Source organism: Metopolophium dirhodum, chromosome 9 (assembly GCF_019925205.1).
Source record: "Metopolophium dirhodum isolate CAU chromosome 9, ASM1992520v1, whole genome shotgun sequence".
Taxonomy (NCBI): domain Eukaryota; kingdom Metazoa; phylum Arthropoda; class Insecta; order Hemiptera; family Aphididae; genus Metopolophium; species Metopolophium dirhodum.
Window position 1 is genome coordinate 17,209,659 of NC_083568.1, and position 24,301 is coordinate 17,233,959.

Here is a 24,301-nt window from a genome sequence, read left to right on the forward strand (position 1 = left end):
AAAAAATTAAATTTCAAATGTTTATATTGTACAATATATATTCAAGCACTCAATGGTAATACACATAGAAAAAAATATAATAATAATTATGATTAATACCAAAAGACTAAATAGCCAAAAAATAGTAGGATGGACAAGCTTTGAAGACGTTTTTGTTCATAATTATAAATATTTAAACGATTGTGCCTATCTATTGTATTGTCAGTTATTGACGTGTAAAATCATTTTTGTGAGGCATTGTTAAAAAAAAAATAAAATATTTTAATTTAAAATGTGTTTTTAATAAACATACAATACGTTAATACAATTGATGTGTACACAATATACGTAGGTAACATCACAAATTATAATGCACCATGGTATGATGACATTACGATACGCAGAAAACAATTTTTTAGCACTTTCCGTTTGGATTACGCTCACGATCACAGTTTTTCAACTAATATCGCGTGGCGGTTTATTATTATGGATACAATAATTAATTATTTTTTAAGTACATTTAACCGTTACATACGCTCGTAACATTTATATTAATAATAATATTATAACATTATAATATTATGACTTGATAAGATTATTCTTACAATCTACGTAGTATAACAGTCATTGTTATTATTTTTCAAGCGACGAAATCAAATTAAAGTATCATATAAAAATCGAAATTGTTTTATGTGACGAAATGCAACTTTTTTGATTATAAATATTTAAAACAAGTATAATAGGTAATATAATATAATATTCATATCATGAAATAAAAACGATCAAATTCGTACCCAAGATGTTTCTCCATCTTTGTGAAAAAAAAAAACAATCTCAATCTTTGAATGCTTAAAACAATAACGAATTTATCCGTGAAAACGATTACGGTTCACTCCCAATCGTTTGAAAGAATTTATTTAATTAATCAAAGAGTTTAATAATAATTATTAATATTATATGGTTAGTACATCGTATAATATCGTTTTATACATTTGAATATAATGGCGAAAATCCAGCGTGATTTTTCGGTTAAAACAACTGCTACAGTTATAAGAAATAAAATAGAATCATTCGGAGTAACAATATCTTAAACATTTTTTAAATACATTTTTTTTTTACTAACAATAACATTATACCTACTATTTATAGCTATGTACATTTTAGAGATGTAATAAATAATAATATTATATAATAAAACTTTTTACAGTATAAGTAGAAAACAATAATAATATTTATCTAAATACATATTATATAGCACAATAATATATAGCATAATGATAATAATTAAAATAATATATTACCATAGGTCGAGGTATAACATAAAAAGGGTAAATTTCGCAGTAACCGTTCGAAAAAGGCGATTTGTATGCGTATATTATAATTGACAGCATTATCTTATTTTAATAATAAATAATAATAATAAAATAAATTACCTAGAAAATAAAGAAAGTTAAACGGTAGTATTATTTAGTGTCATATAGTTTGTAAAACCGATTGATTTTATGCATTTTTTTATTAGAAATTTACGCAATAAGGTTTCATTCAATATTACAGTATTGTCATTTTGATTGTGAACGTGTATCAAATAGTAATAAATAACAGAAACGAAATATTCAGTTGTGATTTTCAAAAATAATACATCGAAAATTGTTATAATATTTTGTCGTTTCGGAAGATTTATCTGGTAAATTATTATTTAACGCGAAATAAATGCTTTTTTTTCGGAACGATGCAGTAAGTACCTAACAAGGACGACCTCCGGTCAAATTAGATTATGTATTTCAACTGTAATTTAACGGTCACTTCGTGCTTAGACACGAGCTGCAGTTTTCTTTATATTTTACTCGTATGACATATTATCGTTTATTAATTTATTTCGAAAATACACGATTTTAATTGACACGGAGACAATTATTTCAGAAGCGCTGATTTCGATAAGTTTATAATAATATTATTCATTAGGAATTTTAAATTTATGACTATATAGTTAATTTTTTTTATTTACAAAATATTATGGTTAAAAAAAATGTTAACATATTATTACAACTATCTATATTATACATTATACACGTAATGGTGACACACTGCAGATGGAAGATTTCAGCTGGTTTAAAAACGCTTTGATTATCAATAATATCATGTAATAATATGTATTACCATTCAAATATTATTGACAGTAACATAAATTTGAAAACAAATTGAAAAAAAAATCACCTTCAAACGTTACGTAACACTGACCAGGAAGTGTATGTAATCGACCCAAAGTCATCTGTATACACTATATTTAGAGTTTTGAAATTTCATAAAATATTTCATTAATGTTAAAAAAAAAATATATGTTTAAAAAAAAATGTGTATTGTATTTAAAAGTTTATAGTCTTACATTTTCAGTAAGAGAAGATTTTTGAAAGTTGGTTTATTGTACCGAATTACAATAAATAATAAATAAAATAAATAATAGCCAACGGGGACCCAATTGGTAAGCGATAAAATGATGAATAATCGATAATACCTATTACCTATTATAATACCAATACATCATTCATACCTAATTTATAACCACTAACGTAGTAATTCGTAAACATGTTGGTACGTAAGTCGTTATCGATATTTTCTGTGTGTAATAAACAATCGTTTATAATAATTATCTATGACCAAATACGTTTAAAAGAAAAAAAAATGTTCATAATTTCATTGAAATTAATCTAGAAGAGTGAAACTTTCAATTTTGAAACACTTCAATTAAAAAAATTCAAGTGGTATATTGTATACACCGATACTCAAATTTATTATGGCATTTCCTATACAATATTACAGAACTTACTGTTACAGTTCGCGTCCACAGCGGGTCACCACAACGATAATACGCGTTTAAACAGTTAAATAATCTTCCCGAATACGATTCAAAAGGTTCGCATGAATAATTTTTCATTAAGTAAACAATTTAATATTTATATGAATGTATATATGACTATAGTAATGTATATACTAACTATTTATACATTGAATTGTGTACATTAAACACAATCGCGCGCACACGCACACCGTCGAAACGTTGTTTGAGAATCTGAAACACATAATATACAATAATAATTATTATGAGCGGCAGAATTTCGAGCGACCGTGTATTATGTATGTTCTAATAAACGGCATCATATTATTATAAAATAACATATTATATTAATTCACGTTGCTTGTTATAAATCGTTTTCAAATCCGAATTCGCAAACATCTATATTATAATATATGTATTTTAATTACTATTAATTAAAATCGCGATAGTCGCATTTTGGTATAACGATGGTTGTAGGAGGAAGGTAGGTGGGTACCTAATTTCCTCTCGCTCTCTTTTTCGTGTTTTAATTAAGGCGGCCGACCTCTCATAACACCAACAACAACAAAAACAATAATAATATAACAATAATAACGTTGTGGAGAGCGATCGTGAGGCTCGTGTACCTACTACGCAAAGTTATCGTCATCGGTTTATCTCGCAGGTCAACAAAAATGAACCCTTTTCGAACGTATACGCACTCCACACCGTCTCGGCTGTTACCGGGTATCAATAATTCACCACGGGTCGTCGTACGCAAAAATGTTTGCATTCAATTATAAATTAAAGCAACCCCCCGTCAACTGCACCCTCCCCGGCAAAATAAAAAAAAATTCGAGGCTGGAGTGGACTGCGGCTGCATGCGCTCCATTTAATTTAGTACACGCTCCTTTGCGTCCTCGAGAGCGCCGCCACCTTTTCGTCGTTTAGATTCGATCAAAAGCCTGTGAGGCCTTTTTTTGGCACACATATAATGGCATATTCACACGTTAGGCGCATATTATGCAGATTAATCGTAACGTTTCACGGACGCCGCAAACACGAATATTCTGCTCACGAACGTTAGTAATTTGCGCGCATTTATTTTTTTTTATAGACGATCTCAGTTGACAGCTGGTTCGATCGCAACCGCGGGCACATAGTGCAATAATATTATACGCTGCCGTGACGTATCCAGGATTTCGGATCGGCGAGATGGATGGGAAGGGGGAACCGCCAAGTTAAAATAATAAACTGTAAAAATTATTATTTGTGTTTTCGGTTTGTTTTGGTGCGCTATCGATCATCAACTCAGATAACGTATAGGTTAGAACTAAAAGAATATTAAGGATTTAAAAGTTTTGGCTTGAACTTTTAAATTTTAATACAATATATTATATAGGTAGGACAGGTAGGTACTTAAAAATATAGACACGATGGAAGGTCGCCCCTCGCCACTAATGAATTATAATATTATACTTGTTACCTAACATTGTATCGCGACGTGCAAATCTATACATGATACACAGTACATAATATATTATTGTAAAATATATTTAATAATATAATTTAGACCTGGTGGTTATTTTTACACGCGTTATTATGCTAACGACAAAAGTGCGGATATCATAACGGCTCGGTCCGGCGGAAGTTATATGGTGCAAAAAATACTCGTACGACCCCGGTATACTACGGTCGCCGTTGCCGCGGTTTCCGGGCGATAATAATGCGTTATTTTTTGTCTGTTTTTATTTTTTTTTTGTGATACGACGTACAATATTTATAGAGAGGTAGTTATACGCCTATGTATACCTATCACACTCTAGTTTGCAGTATTCACGCGGATAATTTATCGCGGTTTTAGCTGCTGCAGTTCGTCCGAGTTACGGAGATACACAAGTTTTGAATTCATTACATTACCGTTCGTTCTAATGGTTATTTCACCGATGTTTTGTTTGCTATTGTTAAAAAAAAAACGCGCCGAATTTATCATTGCTGTTGAATTCATGAAATAAATATCGTCACGATTGTGATATCGTATTACGAGAAAGATGCAGGTTTGTCGGGGCGCTGCGTCGTCGTTTGCCTACACAGCTGCAGTAAACATGTTCCAAATAATATTATATCGGAAACGGTATATTATTATTATTGTTTTCGCGGTACTTAAACTGTGCTCCACACGGACTTATCCGCGCTGACGTGCAAGCGGGAGTTTGTAGTAATAATAACAATAATAATAAAAAGGAGACGATGGACGAGGTGACGGTTCAGTGCCCTGCAGAGGATGTTCTTGACGGGTTGTAGCATATAGGTGGAGCAGGTGGAGCGTATTACAGACGACGTCGGCGTCGGTGTACATAGGACGACTATTATAGAACCGAACGAGATGGCGGACGCCTAGACTTTAGGGTCTGAAGTTATGGTTATTTTTTCCGTCTTCCCCTTAGCCGCGCCCGGAGAGCGAAATGCCGGACAAGGTCGACCGGAAGAGCGGAAAAAAAAATATATACGTATATATAAAAGGACAACAAACGTTGTGGCTGAGTAGTAGAAATGTACAGACCCGTCTCGTAAATTACGTCTGAAACGCAACGGCGGCGGCGGCGGCAGTCGCTGCAACGGCTACGATACTAATAAATTCTTTTCCGCATCCCGCAGTCACGGGCTCAGATTTGGCTGCCACGCTCACTGAAAACAAAACAATTAATGTAACGTGTCGGCCCGAAAACGCGAGTGTACACACACACACACACACAAACTACATAGGTACATATTATTATTATTATTATTATACGTATACAATACAGGTATTCACACACCATTCACCACGTATAGATTTATATAATATAATAATATATAGGTATATAGACCGCGCGGTTACTATGGCGACAAATCGTATATATCCTATGCACACACGTGCACTATTCGCAGTCGAAGACGACGACGGGATAAGCCTCACCGTTATTATATTATTATTATTTTCCGCGTAGGATGTTGTATAGGAGAACGTATATATATATATTTATATATATATGTGTGTGTTTTCGTCGCCACCCCCGTGCAGTGTTTTCTGATGGCGATATATACAGTACTAATATGTGACTATATATATATATATATTATTATGTAGTGTATATACTCTCTACTGAGTGTACTGCGGACAGTCCAGGTAAACATAAATGGATTTCGTAACATTATTATTCCTTACAACTATATACAGACTGTGGGCGTCAGCTGGTAAAAAGAAAACGAAAATAGACTGCGCGTCGGCAGCAAAAACAGTCCGTCGACTGTAAAAAACTCGTCGATTCCGATACCTATACGACTCGAAAGGAATATATTATTATGTATGCCGCCGGTGAACATGATATCGTGTATTTCCGTACGATTATCAGATCCCGTGTTGGAATGAGGATCTATGGTCATAGTAATTATTATATTACATAACATGCACGGTATACACGAATGCGTATTATTACGGTCGTAATAACAATACATAATATACACACTTTGCACAGGATTACGATTCGTAACGTTTGTTTAATGTACCGGCTAAATTCTAGTAGAATTTATTTGGCTTTGGTTTATTTCCATACACGTGTACTCGAGAATTATTATAATATCGTCCGCTCGTTATTCTATGTTATTGTAACAATAATATTATATTGTAGTATAATTTTCCACCCGTTTGTCACACTTTAAACGGTTCAAATTGCTGTAATAAACGTTGTACCGCATATATAATATCAACCACAGTTGCGCGTATAGTGAGTGAATTAAAATAAACACCCGTCCCATACCATTGTGCACCGTACTTTGTACGCCTTATACAAGTTGTCGATATTATCGTAGGTGGGAATGGGGGAGGGGGGATAAGCCACCGGATAGTTCATTAGCTACCCCCAAAAAACAAATTGATTTTTAGAGTTGTGAAGGGATGCCTCACAATAATGTTAAATTTGTTTGCCCCTCACCCTGCCTGAAATTTTGATGCGTTTTCGCCTATGGATATTATTGATACTGTAATAGAGAAAAAAACTACTAAACGATTTGCAGGACGTGTCTGTGAGGCGACATTTACGAACTGCGGAAAAAATAATTAACGAAATATGTCAAACGTAAAATGCTATAATACTTATAGATTTCCCGCGGCGAAATAACAAAAGTTTAATTTAATATTTATATTATATTATACATAATATTATTTTCGATTACACGTGCACCACGCACTACGTTTGTCTAGGTTCAAACTATAACATGTTTATATAATAATAATAATATTATGTCAATCAGACATCACGCAAGTACCCTACGTCATTACGTTCACCAATGCATATATTTACATTATATAGGTACCTATTCAGTATCGTTATTGTAGGTACGTCACAATTTACTTACGAATTATCTCGCAGTAATTTCGTACACTTCTTTCGTTCGAGTTTCATTCCTCGGCTTTATATTACTATCCTTTCGGTACATTAACTCTGTTCAAGCATTTCGCGAAAATCTTTATTGTTGCGAACGTGCGATTGTTCACACAACACGTCTTTATTGTTAAAACTGAACAATATAAGTATAATATTGTATTATATACACCTATAGGTAATGATATTAAATAAAACCATTTTAAATTCCCAATACAGTTTTGAATCATACACGATAATTTGAAGCATATTTTATATTCAGGGTGATTCACCAAGCATACTCACCTCTCTTTTTATTCATCAACCATGTAATTATTCAAAATCAGATTTTAGAAATGTTTAAGTACCTCATATTTCTTATTAGGTATTTCCATAACTATATTTCAATTATTCGTCTATAATCAAATAGTTAATTATGATGGTCAGTTCACTATTTAATTTCTAACAAGACCAAAAGTTACGATTTTCTATGGCTCTTAATAATCTTATTTAGACACATCGGTATGAAGAGATCGAAGATCTACCCTATATAAACATTTTTTGTGTGGAATATTAATTTTGTAAAAGAAATATTTTAGTAACAATAATTATTATAATCCTACATCTGTGCCTATATTATATCTTATTAGATATTATGACAAATTACTTATTATATTGATTTTAGCCAGATCAATTAAGAATAATTACAAATTAATCAGGAAGCATTTACACCTTGGCGTTTTATTACCAAACAAATAGTGGTTCAGATTTTTAAACATAATAATAGGCACGCAAACCTGCAAACTTTGATCCAGTAAAATAAACATAAATAGCAATTTATAAAATATCAAAACTGCTCCAGAAATTATCATTATACATCCTTTGGTGTTGAATAAACATTAATCAACAGAAAACCATACTATAATATATACAAACAACTTTTTTTTTATTCGATGAAGAAAAAAAAATACCAACCAACCTATACAAAATAATGGAATTTGATGCAAGATTAATCAATGATGTGCTACCTTTTCATGCAGCTACAGGATTTGACTATATTATAGAACATTTAAAGTTTAACATATTAAATACTATAAAGGTGCACTATTGTTAATAACAATGTAGAAATAAAGAATTATAGTTAATTAATTGAATTACATTGAATTATTTCAATTATTAATTATTAACGAAATAAAAATCCTTTATAAATTAAATTAATTATCAAAAAATTTGTTTTTACTTTGAAGTCTTGATTATTTAAAGAAAAAAAAAACGATTTAAAACGATTACTTTGCATATGCTTTTAAAATAAATCCAATTATGTTTTCAGCTGCCTGTTGTTTCATCCGGCATGACTATATAATGTTATATCATGGTTTAAATAAATCTTGTTAGACCATTCGACATTTATTTATTAGATTCTGAGGAGTGAAAAACGTATTGGTATTTCAATAAAGTGTTTTTTTTTCTATTAGAAAATGTTTATTTATATTTGGGACAGTAAAATAAGCTCAAAATGTTTCATACAGTTTCTATCGAGATTGAATATTGAACACAGATGGTACTTTAAAAGGTAATTTTTCGAATTTTCTAGTAGTTTTCGTAAAAAAAAAACATTGATGAAATATAAGCAAGCACCTGTTTTAGACAAATGTTCTCCATTTTTGGTTATACCAAGCTCCACTCAGAATCACTTCTCGAATGCAATGATTTATCATTGCTTTTAAATATAAAGACACCCGCTATTATGTCCCATCCAAGTTTAGTATCAGTACTTTTTTATTCAGTAATGGTATGCAAACATCTTCGTAAATGACGTACAAAAATATCCATCGTTCAATCGACACGTATTATATTAATTGTACGGTGTTATACATTTAAATGTGTTGCCATATTTTAATGTAAGTATTATTATATTATTTTCTTTGTATTTTCTACAACATTTCAAAAATATTAATCTACTTATTATAGTATTGCTCATTCACAATATAAATGATTTGAAATTGATTTTAAATCATAATATTTCAGTCACTGTGCAGATAACGTGTGTATTTTAAAAACTCCCCTTTCCCCGTCAGATACATCATGTTGTATAAATCCCTATTGTCTGAAAACAATATAACATAATTTCTTTATTGTCATAATAATATGTTGTCAATGTCATTGTTTTTAAATGTTAATGCGGTGTATAGGCAATTTTGACACACGTTTTTTGTGCTGAATGCTAATTAAGGGCTAATTTCAATACATAGGGCGATTCACCAACCATAATAATATTATATCATTTTAATGAATCTATTACAACTTTTAAAATGTACATATACTAAAGATATTATAATATATTATAATTTAAGGAATGCCCTGTACTAGTATTTTTCAAATAATAATTGAAAATTTGATCCTTCATTAAACTTAAAAATTCTAAAAATCAAAGTTTGAATAATATACTGATTATCAAAGAAAATAATGGGAGTGAGCATACTGGGGGTGAATGTCCTATTTAATATTTTAAAATGTATTATTGTTTAACAAAATACATAGAACACCACTTACGTAAATATCGAATAATTAACTACTATGATGTTAAGGGCACGCCTTTTCATTATTCGCCACCCCCAGCATTTATCATACAGATGTCTGGCCCACAACATATTTTATCCACTCTTCGTGTGCACAGAACAAAACCACATAATATTTTGTTTCGGTATACAAAAGACACCTTTTACTGAACAATATACCTACCCGTGACGGAATTACTATCGTCGTGCTATATTTTTTTGCCAAAACAAAATTTTACTTGCCAGATTTTTATTTGTACACCCTCGATGGTTTTCAACATTTAAATCTATTCCGAATCATTGTCATCTTTCTACATATTTTCTTCCAAATTGATTATTTACTATTTCTTCTAATAAACTATCTCTACCACTTACCAGCCCAACGACAGCTTAACGACGATGTGTGATATTTTGGTTTTGATTCGTGTAAGCGAATATCAGAACGTACGACAATTATCATTATTTTTTTGGTAAACTGAGATCTATATAATCCATGAAACGGATGTTGTATTTAGTTTTAAAAAACAGAAATAGAATGAAAACAATAAAACTGAACAAATCAAGCTTGCCCGATTTCACATTGTATTATAGTTACGTAAGGACAAATAGATATTTTTCGACATTTTATTTTCGTTTGCAGCCCAGTAAGTTTTTGAGTTTATACGGGTTATTCAGTATTTCACTTATACTCTGATGACCTGCTGGGTACATTAATAAATGATTCATTTCATACTCCCGAGCATGAACTTGCGCTACTAAACGACCCAAAATCAAAACAATACCGAGGTACCTAACCTCTTCCCCTCTTATTCGACCAAGGTTTTCTGATTATAATTTATTTATAATAACAGCCCAGTCCACAGGTTGGGGTTGGGATCTAAACAATGTGTTTGGTACAAAAATAAAAGAGACAAAGATAATATTCTAGTTAATATAAATAACAAAAGAGTCGAAACAGAGGTGTTTTATATATTATATAAAAATAATAATGATTATTATTATTATTTTCTTAGTATTTTAAATAAGCAAAAAATACGATTTACATAATTTTAATAGCAAGTTAAACGGTATAATGTGTTCTTAATTAATATTTTTAATTATTGTTTATTTTTAAATCAAAACTATTCAACTATATAGTTCTTAAGTTTTTAACGTACCAAGTATAATTATTTATAATGGAATTTAATATTCAATTAGGAGTAATTATAGTGTTACAAATATATTTTTAAGTACTTAAATATTTTATTAATAAAATTATATTAGTACAGTGTATATTAATCAATAAAATCGAGGTGCCACGGAGAACGCAACGTTTAAATTGGAAATATATTATAATAAATGTTATTAAATATCGGTTCATAATTAAAAATAATAATAATTAATAATTAATAATTCTTATGTTGAATAATATGACCAACTTTTATATTATTATGTACCTACTACTTGGTAATATAATATGTATATAAATTATAAACCCTAATACTAAGATAATGATCGATAAAACTATTTAGGTGCGAAAAGTAGCTAAAAAACAAATACAAATGTTCAAAACGGGTAGAATTTCTTGTCATATTTTTTATGTGTAGAAATAGAAACTTATTATTGCTAAGTAATACTAAAAATAATTTAATAACAATTCAGGTTTTCTCAATTTGAACATTATTTTAAAATATTCAGTAGTACGCTCCAGTTTGTTAAAAAATCGGCTACCGGAAATATGTTATTATTTATTACTTATAATGATCATTTAAATTATATATTACCTTAGTTGGTCATTTGGCTAATTATTATTTGTTTTCTACATTTTTATTTTGTGATGCTAAATGAGTTTGATTAATTTAATTTTCTTCTTTTCAAATGTTAAATCTTTTCTGTTCATTGTAATGTACCAGTTTAAGTACTCTGAAAAATAACAGCTGAAAATATGATTGGAACTATTATAAGACAAAATACACGGAATAGTGTATTTGAGGAACGTTCAACGATTGATTTCAGTATTTATTTAATACAGTTAATGGATTTTTTTCACAGAACATTGTTTCTGCAGCATAATATACATTAGAAACTCGACAGCCAAAATTCTCAATAAGTTAAAAGAAAATAAATCTCCTTTATTTACTTTTTATACGCATAATAAATATATTACTTTTATATAGTTCTTTATATATTTTATAGGTATTCTATATTATAAGTTTATTTTTTTTAACTGGATTTAGGGTGTAGAGATTATATTATACTGCTGTAGTAAAATATGTTGAACTTATTTACTGTTTCAAAAACACTATATATCGATATTTACGTCCTATTTTATGAATATACTTATTTGAAACTTCGGGGAGGCTGTAATATTAATAAATCATAATATTCGTACCGCGTAAGTAATCGAATTCAGAGGTTTTACGCAGATATGATATTTTTAATAATTATTGGGGCTGCGGCAGCCGACAAACAACTATGCGATATTTATTAAAATTCACTAAGTACGCATACAAAACAGGCTAATTGCGGTCGGCGTTGGGCGGTGAGCGGTGGAGGTGTAATATTTAACGGTTACGATGCAACATGAACATCGAAGGCATTACCGGAGGACTACGGTTCGGTAATTAATCTCGTTCAACGGTGATGTTGGTAATCAGTCGGTTGTTAGTCATTACGAAACCTTTAACAAGGCCAGCGGAACTTTAGTGTCGTCATCTGCGAGTGTGTGTGTGTGTGTGTGTGTGTGTGTGTGTGTGTGTGTGTGCGATGTAGGGGTGAGGTTAGTTTGAGCCCCCAAGTAAGTTTTCTATGGGGAGCACGCGTCCCCTTAAACGTCGTCGCGGGTTTATTGTACGGATTGCCATCATCAAGTCGTCTAACGTCGCAAGAGACGGTACAAAGTTTACGTAAAATATGTCCGTAGAGTTTCGTGTGCGGACTCGGTGTTGAAGTTGCGCACCATTCACACTCAACCATATATAAACACATGGAATATAATTTACTATACACAACATAATAATATATTATTAATGCACATAATATAAACGTATAAGACCGACGGTTAGGTTATCAACAAGCCAGACTGTGCTAGGCGAGTTTATTTGTGCGCGTGTGTGTGTTTCTCTCTCAGCTCTTTCTCTCTCTCTCTAGTAATAAATAATGAAAACACTATTACATATTCGTAGATAATAAAGAAATGAATGGACATTACCATAATTAATGATATATGCGCCCGAATAGAGAGCATGCTGTATTGGCGTTACCATGAGGTAACAGTGGTTATTGAAATATTATAATGATTATCAGCAATCAATATCAAACGAAAAAATATCAATTAAGAGTAAGGTCTAACTAATTTACCAAACTAAGCCGGCGAGCTAAAAAAAATTTAAAGTTATCGTGACGTGACTATATTATTATTATTATTAAAATTATTATTGCAAACATTAATTTTTTTTATTGTTATCAATAATTGCCCATCATCACAGAGTCTGATATCACACAGACCGATATTATCAACTAGTAATAATCATACAATAACCACTGCAACCAATGTGGTATCCACATGTCTCTTCGGACACACTACACGTTACGTGTGTTGTAGGTACAGGGGAGACCAGCCATTTCTGTATTATCTATGTTTATATTTTCACCCAGTAATTACCTATGATCGAGGACGACCTATAATCGGCGTAATCGTGGTAGTCAGCTTTATGATTTAGGAACCCAGGTATGGTGGATAGACACGTTAGTTGAACCTCGGCGCCTAGTTTATCCGACACCGGAAATGTGAGCCTCATTGCTGAGGCTGAGTCCAACGCTGTCTTAACGATTGGTTTCATGTACGTATCCGGTGGCTGAAAAAAATGTGTTAATGGTGGTTTATTATCAACATAGTGAGTATAGAATAAAAAATTCACTTCGATGTTATATTAATAGGAAATGCACTTTTTACGTGGTGCAAATAATATTATTTATTGAACACTCGTATTATTATATACCTATTGGCTATTACCTATAATATGGACGGTGTTCGCGAGAAAAGGCTCCAGTTACTAATTTTCAAGAGACACGAAAACGTTTGGTTCAATTTTTTTTTTTGCTTCTTGTTAATTTGTTTTTTTTTAGTTTATGTGATTTATAATTTATTCATAGTTTATTCTTTAGTAAATTATTTAAATTCAGTGTTGATATTTTTGATTTATCGTAACTTAATTATGCTAAATAACTCGTGACCATTATCACGTTGAAATTAATAATTTCTTAACTTGTGCCATTTCACGCGTCATAGTGATTTGTATCAAATCGAATAAATAAAATCATAATTTTTTGTGAGAAATGACGAAATTTTATTTTTGTAATAATAGCCAATAGGGAATATTATATTTTTTTTTGCAGTCTGTTCCATTTTATGGCTTTGCACTGTACAAAAATAGTTTATTGTCAGGTCTAACAAATTACAGAGATTATAAAATATTTATGATTTTGATCATGAAAAAGCAACAAAAAAATGACAAGTGTCAATAGTGTATAACTTTTTAACTCACTTAGTACAATAATATAGTCACTGTAGAGTGAAGGTTATAATATATAAAATTTTTGAAATATTAAAAATACTTAAAATATGCTTAGATAAATTAATAAATTATTAAGACATGGTGCAAATGTAAAAAATTGTATGTATTAAAATAAATATTTTTAAAATTTATCGAATTAAAATTCTGGTGCCAAAAAAATATATATATTGATTTTTTAATGTTATAAAAATCATAAAAAAAATTGAATACTTTGGTGGCATTAATTACACTTATCACTTAAACGTATACCTATATTGGTGATAAAAATTGTCTTATGTAAGAATACAATAATTTTTATACCAATTTCTATAAATTAAACACATTTAAATATAAATGCGGATTCATCCTATTACTATATAATTTCTATCGTTTTAAATTTCTTTGTCAGCCTATTTTAGAATATAGAATTGATTTATTTTAACTTGCCATTTTCATTGTGATTTTTAGTTTTAAAAGTTTCTTACCACATGAGTTTTATTTATTTAGCCGTTTTTTGGTAATACATATTTTTTAAATCACGATTTGTCATATTTATTAAAGTTTTTGAGTTTAGACACAGCGCAGTGAAAATATATGAATTGCTATTCACGAAAGGCATTCGAAATAAATGTTCGTACTTTAAAGTATGAAAATAAATTCAAATCAGTATTTGCTGGCTTAACAAAACATTCATTTTTGTTTTATTTATAATTTCAATCTTTCTCATTATCGTCATATAAAATAATAAACGCCACATGGTTTACGCATATGTCAAGTTTAGCTGGAATATGATATGTTATATATAAATGCAAATCATTTTGTTACTCATATTAAATATTACGTCAGCAGCATTGTGTTAAATAAAAATAATATAAATTCCCATTTCAACAATTTTCTATTTAAATAAACTCTGCCGGTAAAATGTAATAAATCGATAGATCTATTCACAATGTTGGTACACGTGATTATACTTATAAACTATTTTAAACTTATATGTGCCTACTATTACTCATGTAAAATGTTACTAAATATTGATGAATTAAAGTTAGAATAATATTATGTTTAATTTGTTAGGTATGCAAAATGTATTTTGATAAAACGGGACTGTAAATTAACCAACAAGTGTCGAATGAGCAGACGACATTACTGGCCATAAGCCAGCCAGAGAAAAGCGGTGACTAATAATTGGAAGGTATGCTCGATTTAGCCTAACTGATTTTGACTACATGGTTATGGGTTAGGTTAGGTTAGGTAGAAACCAGATTGTATGAGTTTTATAAATCAATAACTATTTCGGCATGACAATTGATACATATTATTATTATAATTATATTTATGACATCTCCGGGTCAACAAAAATACTTTGAATCTACTGGGTCGGCTGTTGCAGACAGTTGAAACGATTGGTTTTCGCCCTCTAGCTAGTGAATATCATCGTTTTAATATAATATGTTAACTTTTGACTATTCACCTTTGCGCGTGTGTTATTATTATGTTATTACAGTTTAATATTTTTTTTTTCATATACCAAAAACCATGATAACTGAACATCACGACAAAATAACTTTTGATTTGTAAAAACTATATTATGTTGTTTTTCACAAAAAAAATAAGGTATTTTTTGTTAATATTATTATTTTATTATTTTTCCCGTACAGTTTTCTATACAATCTACTGACAACTGAAAAAATAACATGTTTTTTCACATCATACTTGATTCATGTGTACTTGATCGGTATTATTTAATATTTTGTGAATTTGTATTGCGTTTTCTCCACAAAAAAAAAAAGAAACTGTCATTGTATCTACATAATATTATGAATACACGTTATAATATTATTATGTTGTAAAAATTTAAATTAAAAACTTATAAAGAAAAATATAATTTAATAATTTAATTAATGTTATAAAGATAGTATGAAATTTTTTTTCGAACGGCATTTATAGCCATCGTATATTTGTATACCTTGGTGTAAAATGTAAATTATTTTTTCAAGTGTTTATGCATTTAAAGGGTACAGTGAATGTATAGCATAATATTCCAATACGTTAGAGTTAAAATTACAGCTGGGTTATGAATGAAAACTTATTTATTCTGAATTTGGTGGAAATCTGGGTACCTGAGGTAGTTTATTTTGATGGTCTTGTGACCCTGCGGGCATTAAATATATGAAGATGTGGAGCTAAAAGCCCGCGAGAACGCATCATTTCAATGAATCATGCCAAATTCTGTGCACGCTTACTCGCTACATAATTTACCGCTATTGCTATCTCACATGTTTTACTGTTTCCAAAGGCACTAAAAAAATTATCCATATACTAGTTATTCACTAAATAAAAAATTTAAAAATATAAGATTTACAAGTTTATTAATAATCATTATACGGCTCGTTATTATTTATTGTAATTCAAGTATTTTTCAATCTAAACTGCAACTTGTGAGATCATCATGTTTCCATCTGAAAAGTATGATTTTGGGTTTCATGTCACGTTTTAAAAGCTCCAATGTATGTACCCTATTAGAAATTATTGGGACACCTACCATCATTTTACAGATAACGTTTTTAGTTTTTTCTAAAGCAATTTCTTTTTGAATGTATATTATCATTTTTTCCTTATTGGGTATAAAAAGTAACTAAAATAAGTCAATTTGAATTTAAAAAAAATTTAAGAGCTTATCATGTTGTTTATATATTTCCAATAATATATTATTACGGTTTAAAAGCCATCAGCTAAAATTATTATTTTTTATTCATAATAAAAATGTATGGTATCCAATTGTTTTGTAGCCCAACCTCAATAGTTGGATTGACTTTTTATTTGTATTCTGTTTTATTGATGAAATGACCTTTAAAAATATATATTCTTAAAAGTAAAACTAATTTTTGTTTTTAAAGGTCAACAACTTATAATTTTTTTTGTTTGAAAACCTACATAATAAATATCTTAAATTTGTTCTTTTGTAACGTTCTAAAGTTAGGTGAGTTATGTAATTTCCTATAATATTGGTCTATAATCAATGTATATAATAACTATAATGGAAACTTCAGTAGTTTTCAATTAATGACAATCTTTAAACACCAAATAGAAAAAATTAAAAAAAAACCACCAAACTGAATGTAGTTTTTAAAATGTTGAAGAATTACAAAATTTGATTCATATGTACTATTGTGATTGATTTGCAATAACATTTTTTTTCGAGTAAAATATATAATATTATATTATAATAAAACCTTTCTTTACCCTATTACGTTTTTGGTAATTTATTATCCACATAGTTTTATATATTTTTATGTTTACATGACAAGCTCCAAAAGATTTTAATTTATATTTTCAACAATAAATATGAAGAAACAGAAACATATTATTATAGTAGGAACGAAATAGAATCAAAATTAACCTGTGTAAGAATCATTATAATCTCGCATCACCTTAGTCAGGGGTGTTTCTATCGTAAAGTTTGACCTACATAGAGGCTGATAAATGAAAAGTGTCCCGCTGTCTGCCTGTCTAGACGGTGTTGATTGGTACCATCCAACCATTTAACAATCCTCAAATAAAGCGTCTACCCAGGTTCTTATGCCTATTTGTTCTAAGGAACTTAGGAATATAATCTGCTCAAAGGGTCATGGGATGGATGAGGAATTTCCAAGGTTAGGTTAGGTTAGGTTTGACATATATTTTGAACCTGCAGGTTATCTGATTATTTGGATAAGTGACATATTTACCGGGGGAATGGGGATTCCCCTTGACTTAATTTTTTAATAATAATAGTTTTCCGTATTTCTCAATGTAATATTAATTTTAAGTTTATCAGTTTTCTAAATATTCTCATCACGGTAATCGCGGTATCGTTGCAAGATTTTTCCACATATCGTTGGACGCATACGTGACTATCCGACTACAATATTATCAGTTATACCCACGTGTATTTTGTATTCTTTTTTGAAATATTTTCTTATGCCTGAATAGTTGAATGATAATAATAAACCAAATAAGCAGCCAGTAAAAAATAAACACAAATAGATAACTCATATGTTTATTTTTTAGAAAACTTGTTATTGATTTATAATAAAAATGGCCATTGGTTATAACTTATAATGTATAATGCCTATCATATTATATAGGTAGATATTGTTTAACCGTGTCGGCCATCGACGCACAGAATTAAATTTTTTTGGAGTGAACTATCAATCTATAATATTTATAATCAATGCTCATAACACATTTAACCAATAATAATGTCCATTATATCTATTTGGTATTCCAAGTTCTGACTTTCTGCGGCATTGTTTGTCAGGTATATATTTTATTTTATGTCTTATTATATTCTTCTTATTTTATCGATCCACACAAACCTCAAAATCCAGCAAGAATATGAGTTGGGGGATTTCAAAAATGAAATATATTATATTATATGTTATGTTTACTTTCATTATGTTGTATAATTGTTCGGGTCACGATATTTAAAGGGAGCCCCACGGGTCTGTGCATTATTATTTATTTCACCCCCCTCCCCCTGAACAAATTCCTAAATACATCACCGAACCGAGTGTCGGATGCTGTGGAGGGCGACCACACCACGGTAGTCCCATGTTTTAACGGTCCAGGATGGTGTACGGGGCAAGAAGTTAATTCGTTGCTCAAAGCTTCCCCGAGTTCCACCGAATAAAAACACTAAGATCGCGTAACGATTGATTGACTATAATAGTCATCATGAGGACAGAAGTCAAGGGATGAGACATAATAATATAGAAACCCAATAAACGCGTTCCAGTGACAGTCCGTTGAGACAATAGTCGGAAACCAATGCCTCACGCGTCTGATGAAATCACATAACAATAATGTAGGTATGTTTATAGTTTATACGTTCCTAAAATTATTTTTTATTAATATAATATTATTTGTTAAACCTGGATATAATATCACTTATTATTTTTTTTTTTTTTTTTTATTGGGTAACCCGCGGCAACATAGGCCATTGGGTGTGGGGAGGGCACTGTAGGTTTTATATTGGGTAGGTTTGGTAGGTTTTATATTGGGTAGGTTGGTACACGTGTGTGTTGTGTTTGGCAGAATTTCTAATGGGGCACCCGTAGGTTTCTGCCGTGCCCCGGGGTGGGGGGATGGCGGCACTTGTTCTCCGGACACCGTGACTTGCACGGAGAAAAATGCCGCCCAGTGGTCGAGGATCGAACTCGGACCGGCTGTGCCGAATCCGTCGCGTTAGACCACTCGGCCACCTCGTCCCCCCTCACTTATTATTATTATAATATGTTATTACGTATAACTACAATAATTATTATTGCCAAAAGAAATTAATAAAAATAGTTTTGAATATTAACACGCAATATTATTATTATCGTTATTAATTTCTTTTTTTCAGAAGTTTGAAATATGATAGTGTTCGCATGACACTGACGCATCAGATTTGCCTACACGGAACGCCGTGTAACAACTTTATCATTAAATATAGGAATTTAATTAAATTAAATTTTTCTTTTCAAACACGATAATTTTATTGTTTATTTAGATATTTATAACAATACATCTATATTGTACTATAGTCGGACGTGTCTTGACTGACTGATCAATGTAGAGTCGAAACTATGATATCTAAAGACTTGAAATGTTCGTGGAACCTTCGTACCACCATATTATAAGGGTGCTATAAGAAAGGATTTTCCAAAATTTACATTTTAAAAAGTAATTATACAACATTTTAGGATTTGCAATAGAAATCTAAAATTGATTTTCGTCTATAAATGAATGGTTTTAGATTATAATAGTAATAGTTGTAGAAATTAGTAAGAAATTAATATTTTTTGTATGCCCAGAAATGATTGCTTTTGGTTACTCGAGCAGACGAGGTTAAACTATTCATCAAATCGTCGCAATTACACGGACCTGTTTAAAGAAACTATAACCTAAGACTATAGAGTTTATAGCTATTATATACAGGTAATCAAAAACTACTCGACTGATTCTAACGAAAATCTCAGAGATTCTTCTTACAGTTATTATAAAAATGTAGAGACTAGTTTCAACCACATTAAAAATATACCAAGTGCTAAATCATCCAATCAGCGTGCCCATCTATATCGAATTATTTTTTACCTATATAGCGATGTATTTCATATATTTTATTCGTTTTTTACCGGGTGAAGTCTGGATCGATGGCCCGACAACGCCGGGCGGGACATCTAGTCTAGTAATTAGCGAAAAAAGAAATATTATTGGGCAGGGTATGGACTGTAAACCACGTGACGTACAATGTACCTACACCATTACTAATTATGTCTGAAGTAAAAATTATCGAACGAACACCGATATTCGTTTGGAGTCGACCAGCATGGCATCATGCTGTTACCTATTAATATTTTGTTTCAAATTACCCTTCGACCATTGACTAGCCATGTGATTTCGGGCACAGGTTTCGAAGGTCCTGATGTGCACGTGGCGTCCAACATATCTCCCACGTTGAACACTTCTTTGAATATTTCAATCGTAGGATCGGTACTTTGAATTTCTGAAAAAAAAATACATGTACATAATGTTTCCAATAACATATTATTATGTATTTTTTTTCAATCATTTTTTGTTTGACAAGAAATGTACTTACTTATGACTGTAAGGTCATGGTATTCCGATGTCTTACTGTATATTGGAGATTCCGTAGTTACCGTGCACGCGTACTGACCGGAAGCATCATGCTGTACGTCCATGAGTGCCAACTCTGAAGGTTTTGTCTGACCCCACTAAAAATGTGTACAGACAAATATTAAAATGAGACAGATATTATAATATTTAAACAAATACATTTGTATGTGCGTTCTATGTTTTATGTTAGTTGATTAAAAACAAATCAGAAAAATTAAAAATCGTAGTTAATATGAATGTGTATTATTAATTAGTGGAACAAATCGCGTAACTAATTTAAATTCTATGCGTACCTCGAAGAACACACGAATATACATATTTTGACAAAAACTAGTAGACCTTATAATTAGATAACAGTATTTGGTTTATAAAATAACAATACAACGTTGATTAATATTCATATTAAATGGAAATTATCAATTATATATAGGTGACTTTACGAATACGAATTCATAGAATAAATGAATAATTACAGGAATTTCAGTGTTTTAAATTAAATTAAATTTAACGTATGTATAAATAATATGATATTTGTCTTATACCATATTACATTAGTTCTACCGAGTATGTAAATACACTATATACACAGTGAATTTTTACCACGATTCAAATTCCAGACAGTATATGTCGTCCAGAAGTATAAGTTATATTCGTCATTAACTTTTATTTTACTTGTAAGGGCTTATTTCTTTTTCCCAATGAATTAAAAAAAAATTCACTGTTTTATAATATTATTGAAGTAAATTTTTCATAACGCATATTTTTTAAATTAAAGTACATAGTACATATATAATTATTGATTACGAGTTACGATTACATTATTTTTCAAGGTTTACTACGTATTCTTATATTATTACAACCACGTTTTTTGTCCATAGAGCGGTTTAAATATATTTGAAGAAAGTCGAGATACGACCAACCTTTAGAACATTTCATAAAACGTCTGAAGAAAATGATATACAGTATCTAGTTTTAATAAAATGCCACATGTAACGGTACCAAAACAATTTAAAATATTATGATCTACCAGTGACGCTAAGTCCAATTTGTTGTAACCATAAAAAAATAAAAAAAATACCGACAGATTTCGTTGTATAAATTATATTCATAAATCACATTTTACGAGTACTTGCACAGTCACACGCGATCAGCGTGGCTGTGGCATGTTGTACTTACATGTCAGCGCGTATCAAAGGTCTGACGATGGGTTACGCAACATTGTGTCGTGTCATACATGGTCTATCGTAAGTCCCGTTCGAAACGGAATAAGGGAAAAACCTTCATTCTTGGTATTATTAATATTATTAATTTCTATAACCGAATGATGTAATCTGCAGTTCGGATTCAACATTTGTGCGGTTCCCTAGGAAGTTAAAATTTTAGGGCCACTAGAAAATGATTACCCCACATACGTCTTTGATTTTACTACTCAAAAATGAAAATAAGCGGTTTTAATGATAACCGACTAATTTCAATAACAACATTCATTAAAATATTTCACTAAAAGTCCTAGGTTACCTAACCTATTCGTTTACAGAAAAAATTAATTATTTTTTTAATTATTTAAAAATATTTTTTTACTTTTTCTACCAATTAGAAAAAAATGAAAAGAAATTAACTCAAAGAAACAATTATTGTAATGTTTAGTTAAAAAAATATGAACTTGGAATATTTACGGTGATCGATGAAAGCTTGCAACGGAAGACCATTTTAATGATCGCCGCCAACTGATAATATACAATAAATATTGTCAAGTGTTTATAATTCGATAAAATCCAAAAAATATATCCTACTGCATGCAATACAGTATAATTATAATTTTAAACAATAATATTCTAATTATTGACTTTTGTTCCGTTAATCTGTAAAATGAAATATTGTATAGTTAAAAAAACAAAAAAATGGTTTTCCGTTTTAACGTGACCTCATAACGAGTGGAGCTCATAGGCGGGTGCCTACTTCGCCCAACTGGTAATCCGGAACTGATTATATAATGCATTTAATAATATGTTAAATTATTAAATAAAACTTAACAATACGTTAGGGGTGACTCGTATTATTGTCACTTATTATTATTTGCGGTCCATTGTCTGCGTTTAAAAGTTTTTTTTCTCTTATATTTTTTCACAAAGCAATATTATTATATACGTTTCGCTGTACGAAATTATAAACGGTCGAAATGTTCAACTCCGTAAACTTTTCCACGAGGATGCGATACATTCATCTGAATAATAATATTATAATATGTACAGGACTACGCACAAAACACAATTCCACGCCGACATTGCCGTAGACTGCTGTAGCAGTATAAATTGTTGTTCACAATAGATTCTGTGTAGCTATGGTACATGAATAAAATTACTAACGACATGTAATGCGCCGACGTGTGCAAATTATATTATCTTATCTTTTTTATCGTTTTTTTTTATTATAAATTGCGTTTCACTATAGCGATTGACATCATAATAATATAATGGCTAGAGGACGGGCCAAGTGGTGCGATAATCAGGGTCAACACGTACGTGCGGGAGTGGTGGATTTAATACACTCGCCTCTCAATGGATCTCGAAAGTGTTCGCTGTCGCTCTCGTAAAACACCCATCGACTAACATATTATTAAGATAATAAAATGTAGTTACCGATAATATCTGTTAAATAACATTTTGAAAAAAAAAAAAAAAAAAATCATAATAATATTCTCGTTTGAAAACGAGTCTTTTTACGTTAAATAAAATAAATATACCTACCGATAAAACTTTGAAATTAAACAACCCATAAATAGTTTTCATTTTTGAAATTTCTTTTCCCGTTAAGTCATTGATAACCTACCTATTTTGAAATATATTTAGGCGAATTTTAAATTAATAATGTGAAACTACTTAAAAAAAAAAAGAAATAATAGAAATGAGACAATTTTTATTTTTAAGAAACTCATCATAACATTGTCTCAGTTTAATTAATATTATACTACAATTTAGAAGTATACCTAAACATTTACAATTTTTTTTATGATTTTACAAATATATTAAAATTATGATAATTTCCTATTTTTTTAGGTAAAAATAACAAAAAAAAGATAATACGATATCATTTAATTTATCGGTTATCCATTATAAAAATATGTTTTCAATGGCACTAATTTAAAAATGATATTCAATTTAACCAATTTTACATTACACGTTTTAGGTATCAATCGACATAGTTTACATAACTGACAAGCAAATTAGTTTTAGTCAAACAGTGTTATTAAATTGGGAATGACTTGTCCAGGATTAATAAATATATATTATTATATTTAAAAATTAAAATTGTTTTCAAAAGGTTCAGAATCGTAATAATAACGTTTTAGTCACA

The 24,301-nt window shown here is 30.2% G+C and overlaps 1 protein-coding gene across 3 annotated transcripts in view; it reads right to left on the reverse strand.

The window, feature by feature from the left end:
* Window positions 1–259: 259 nt before the first annotated feature.
* LOC132952360 (uncharacterized) overlaps window positions 260–24,301 on the reverse strand; it is a 183,687-nt gene continuing 159,645 nt past the window's right edge. For all 3 annotated transcript variants that reach the window (XM_061024641.1, XM_061024642.1, XM_061024643.1), the window contains exons 4-8: window positions 20,910–21,045; window positions 20,683–20,816; window positions 13,396–13,588; window positions 5,355–5,479; window positions 260–3,046 (exon numbers count right to left, since the gene is read on the reverse strand). In XM_061024641.1, coding sequence (XP_060880624.1) covers window positions 5,367–5,479; window positions 13,396–13,588; window positions 20,683–20,816; window positions 20,910–21,045 — 576 coding nt within the window. In that variant the 3' untranslated portion in view covers window positions 260–3,046; window positions 5,355–5,366. The remainder of the gene's footprint in view (window positions 3,047–5,354; window positions 5,480–13,395; window positions 13,589–20,682; window positions 20,817–20,909; window positions 21,046–24,301) is intronic.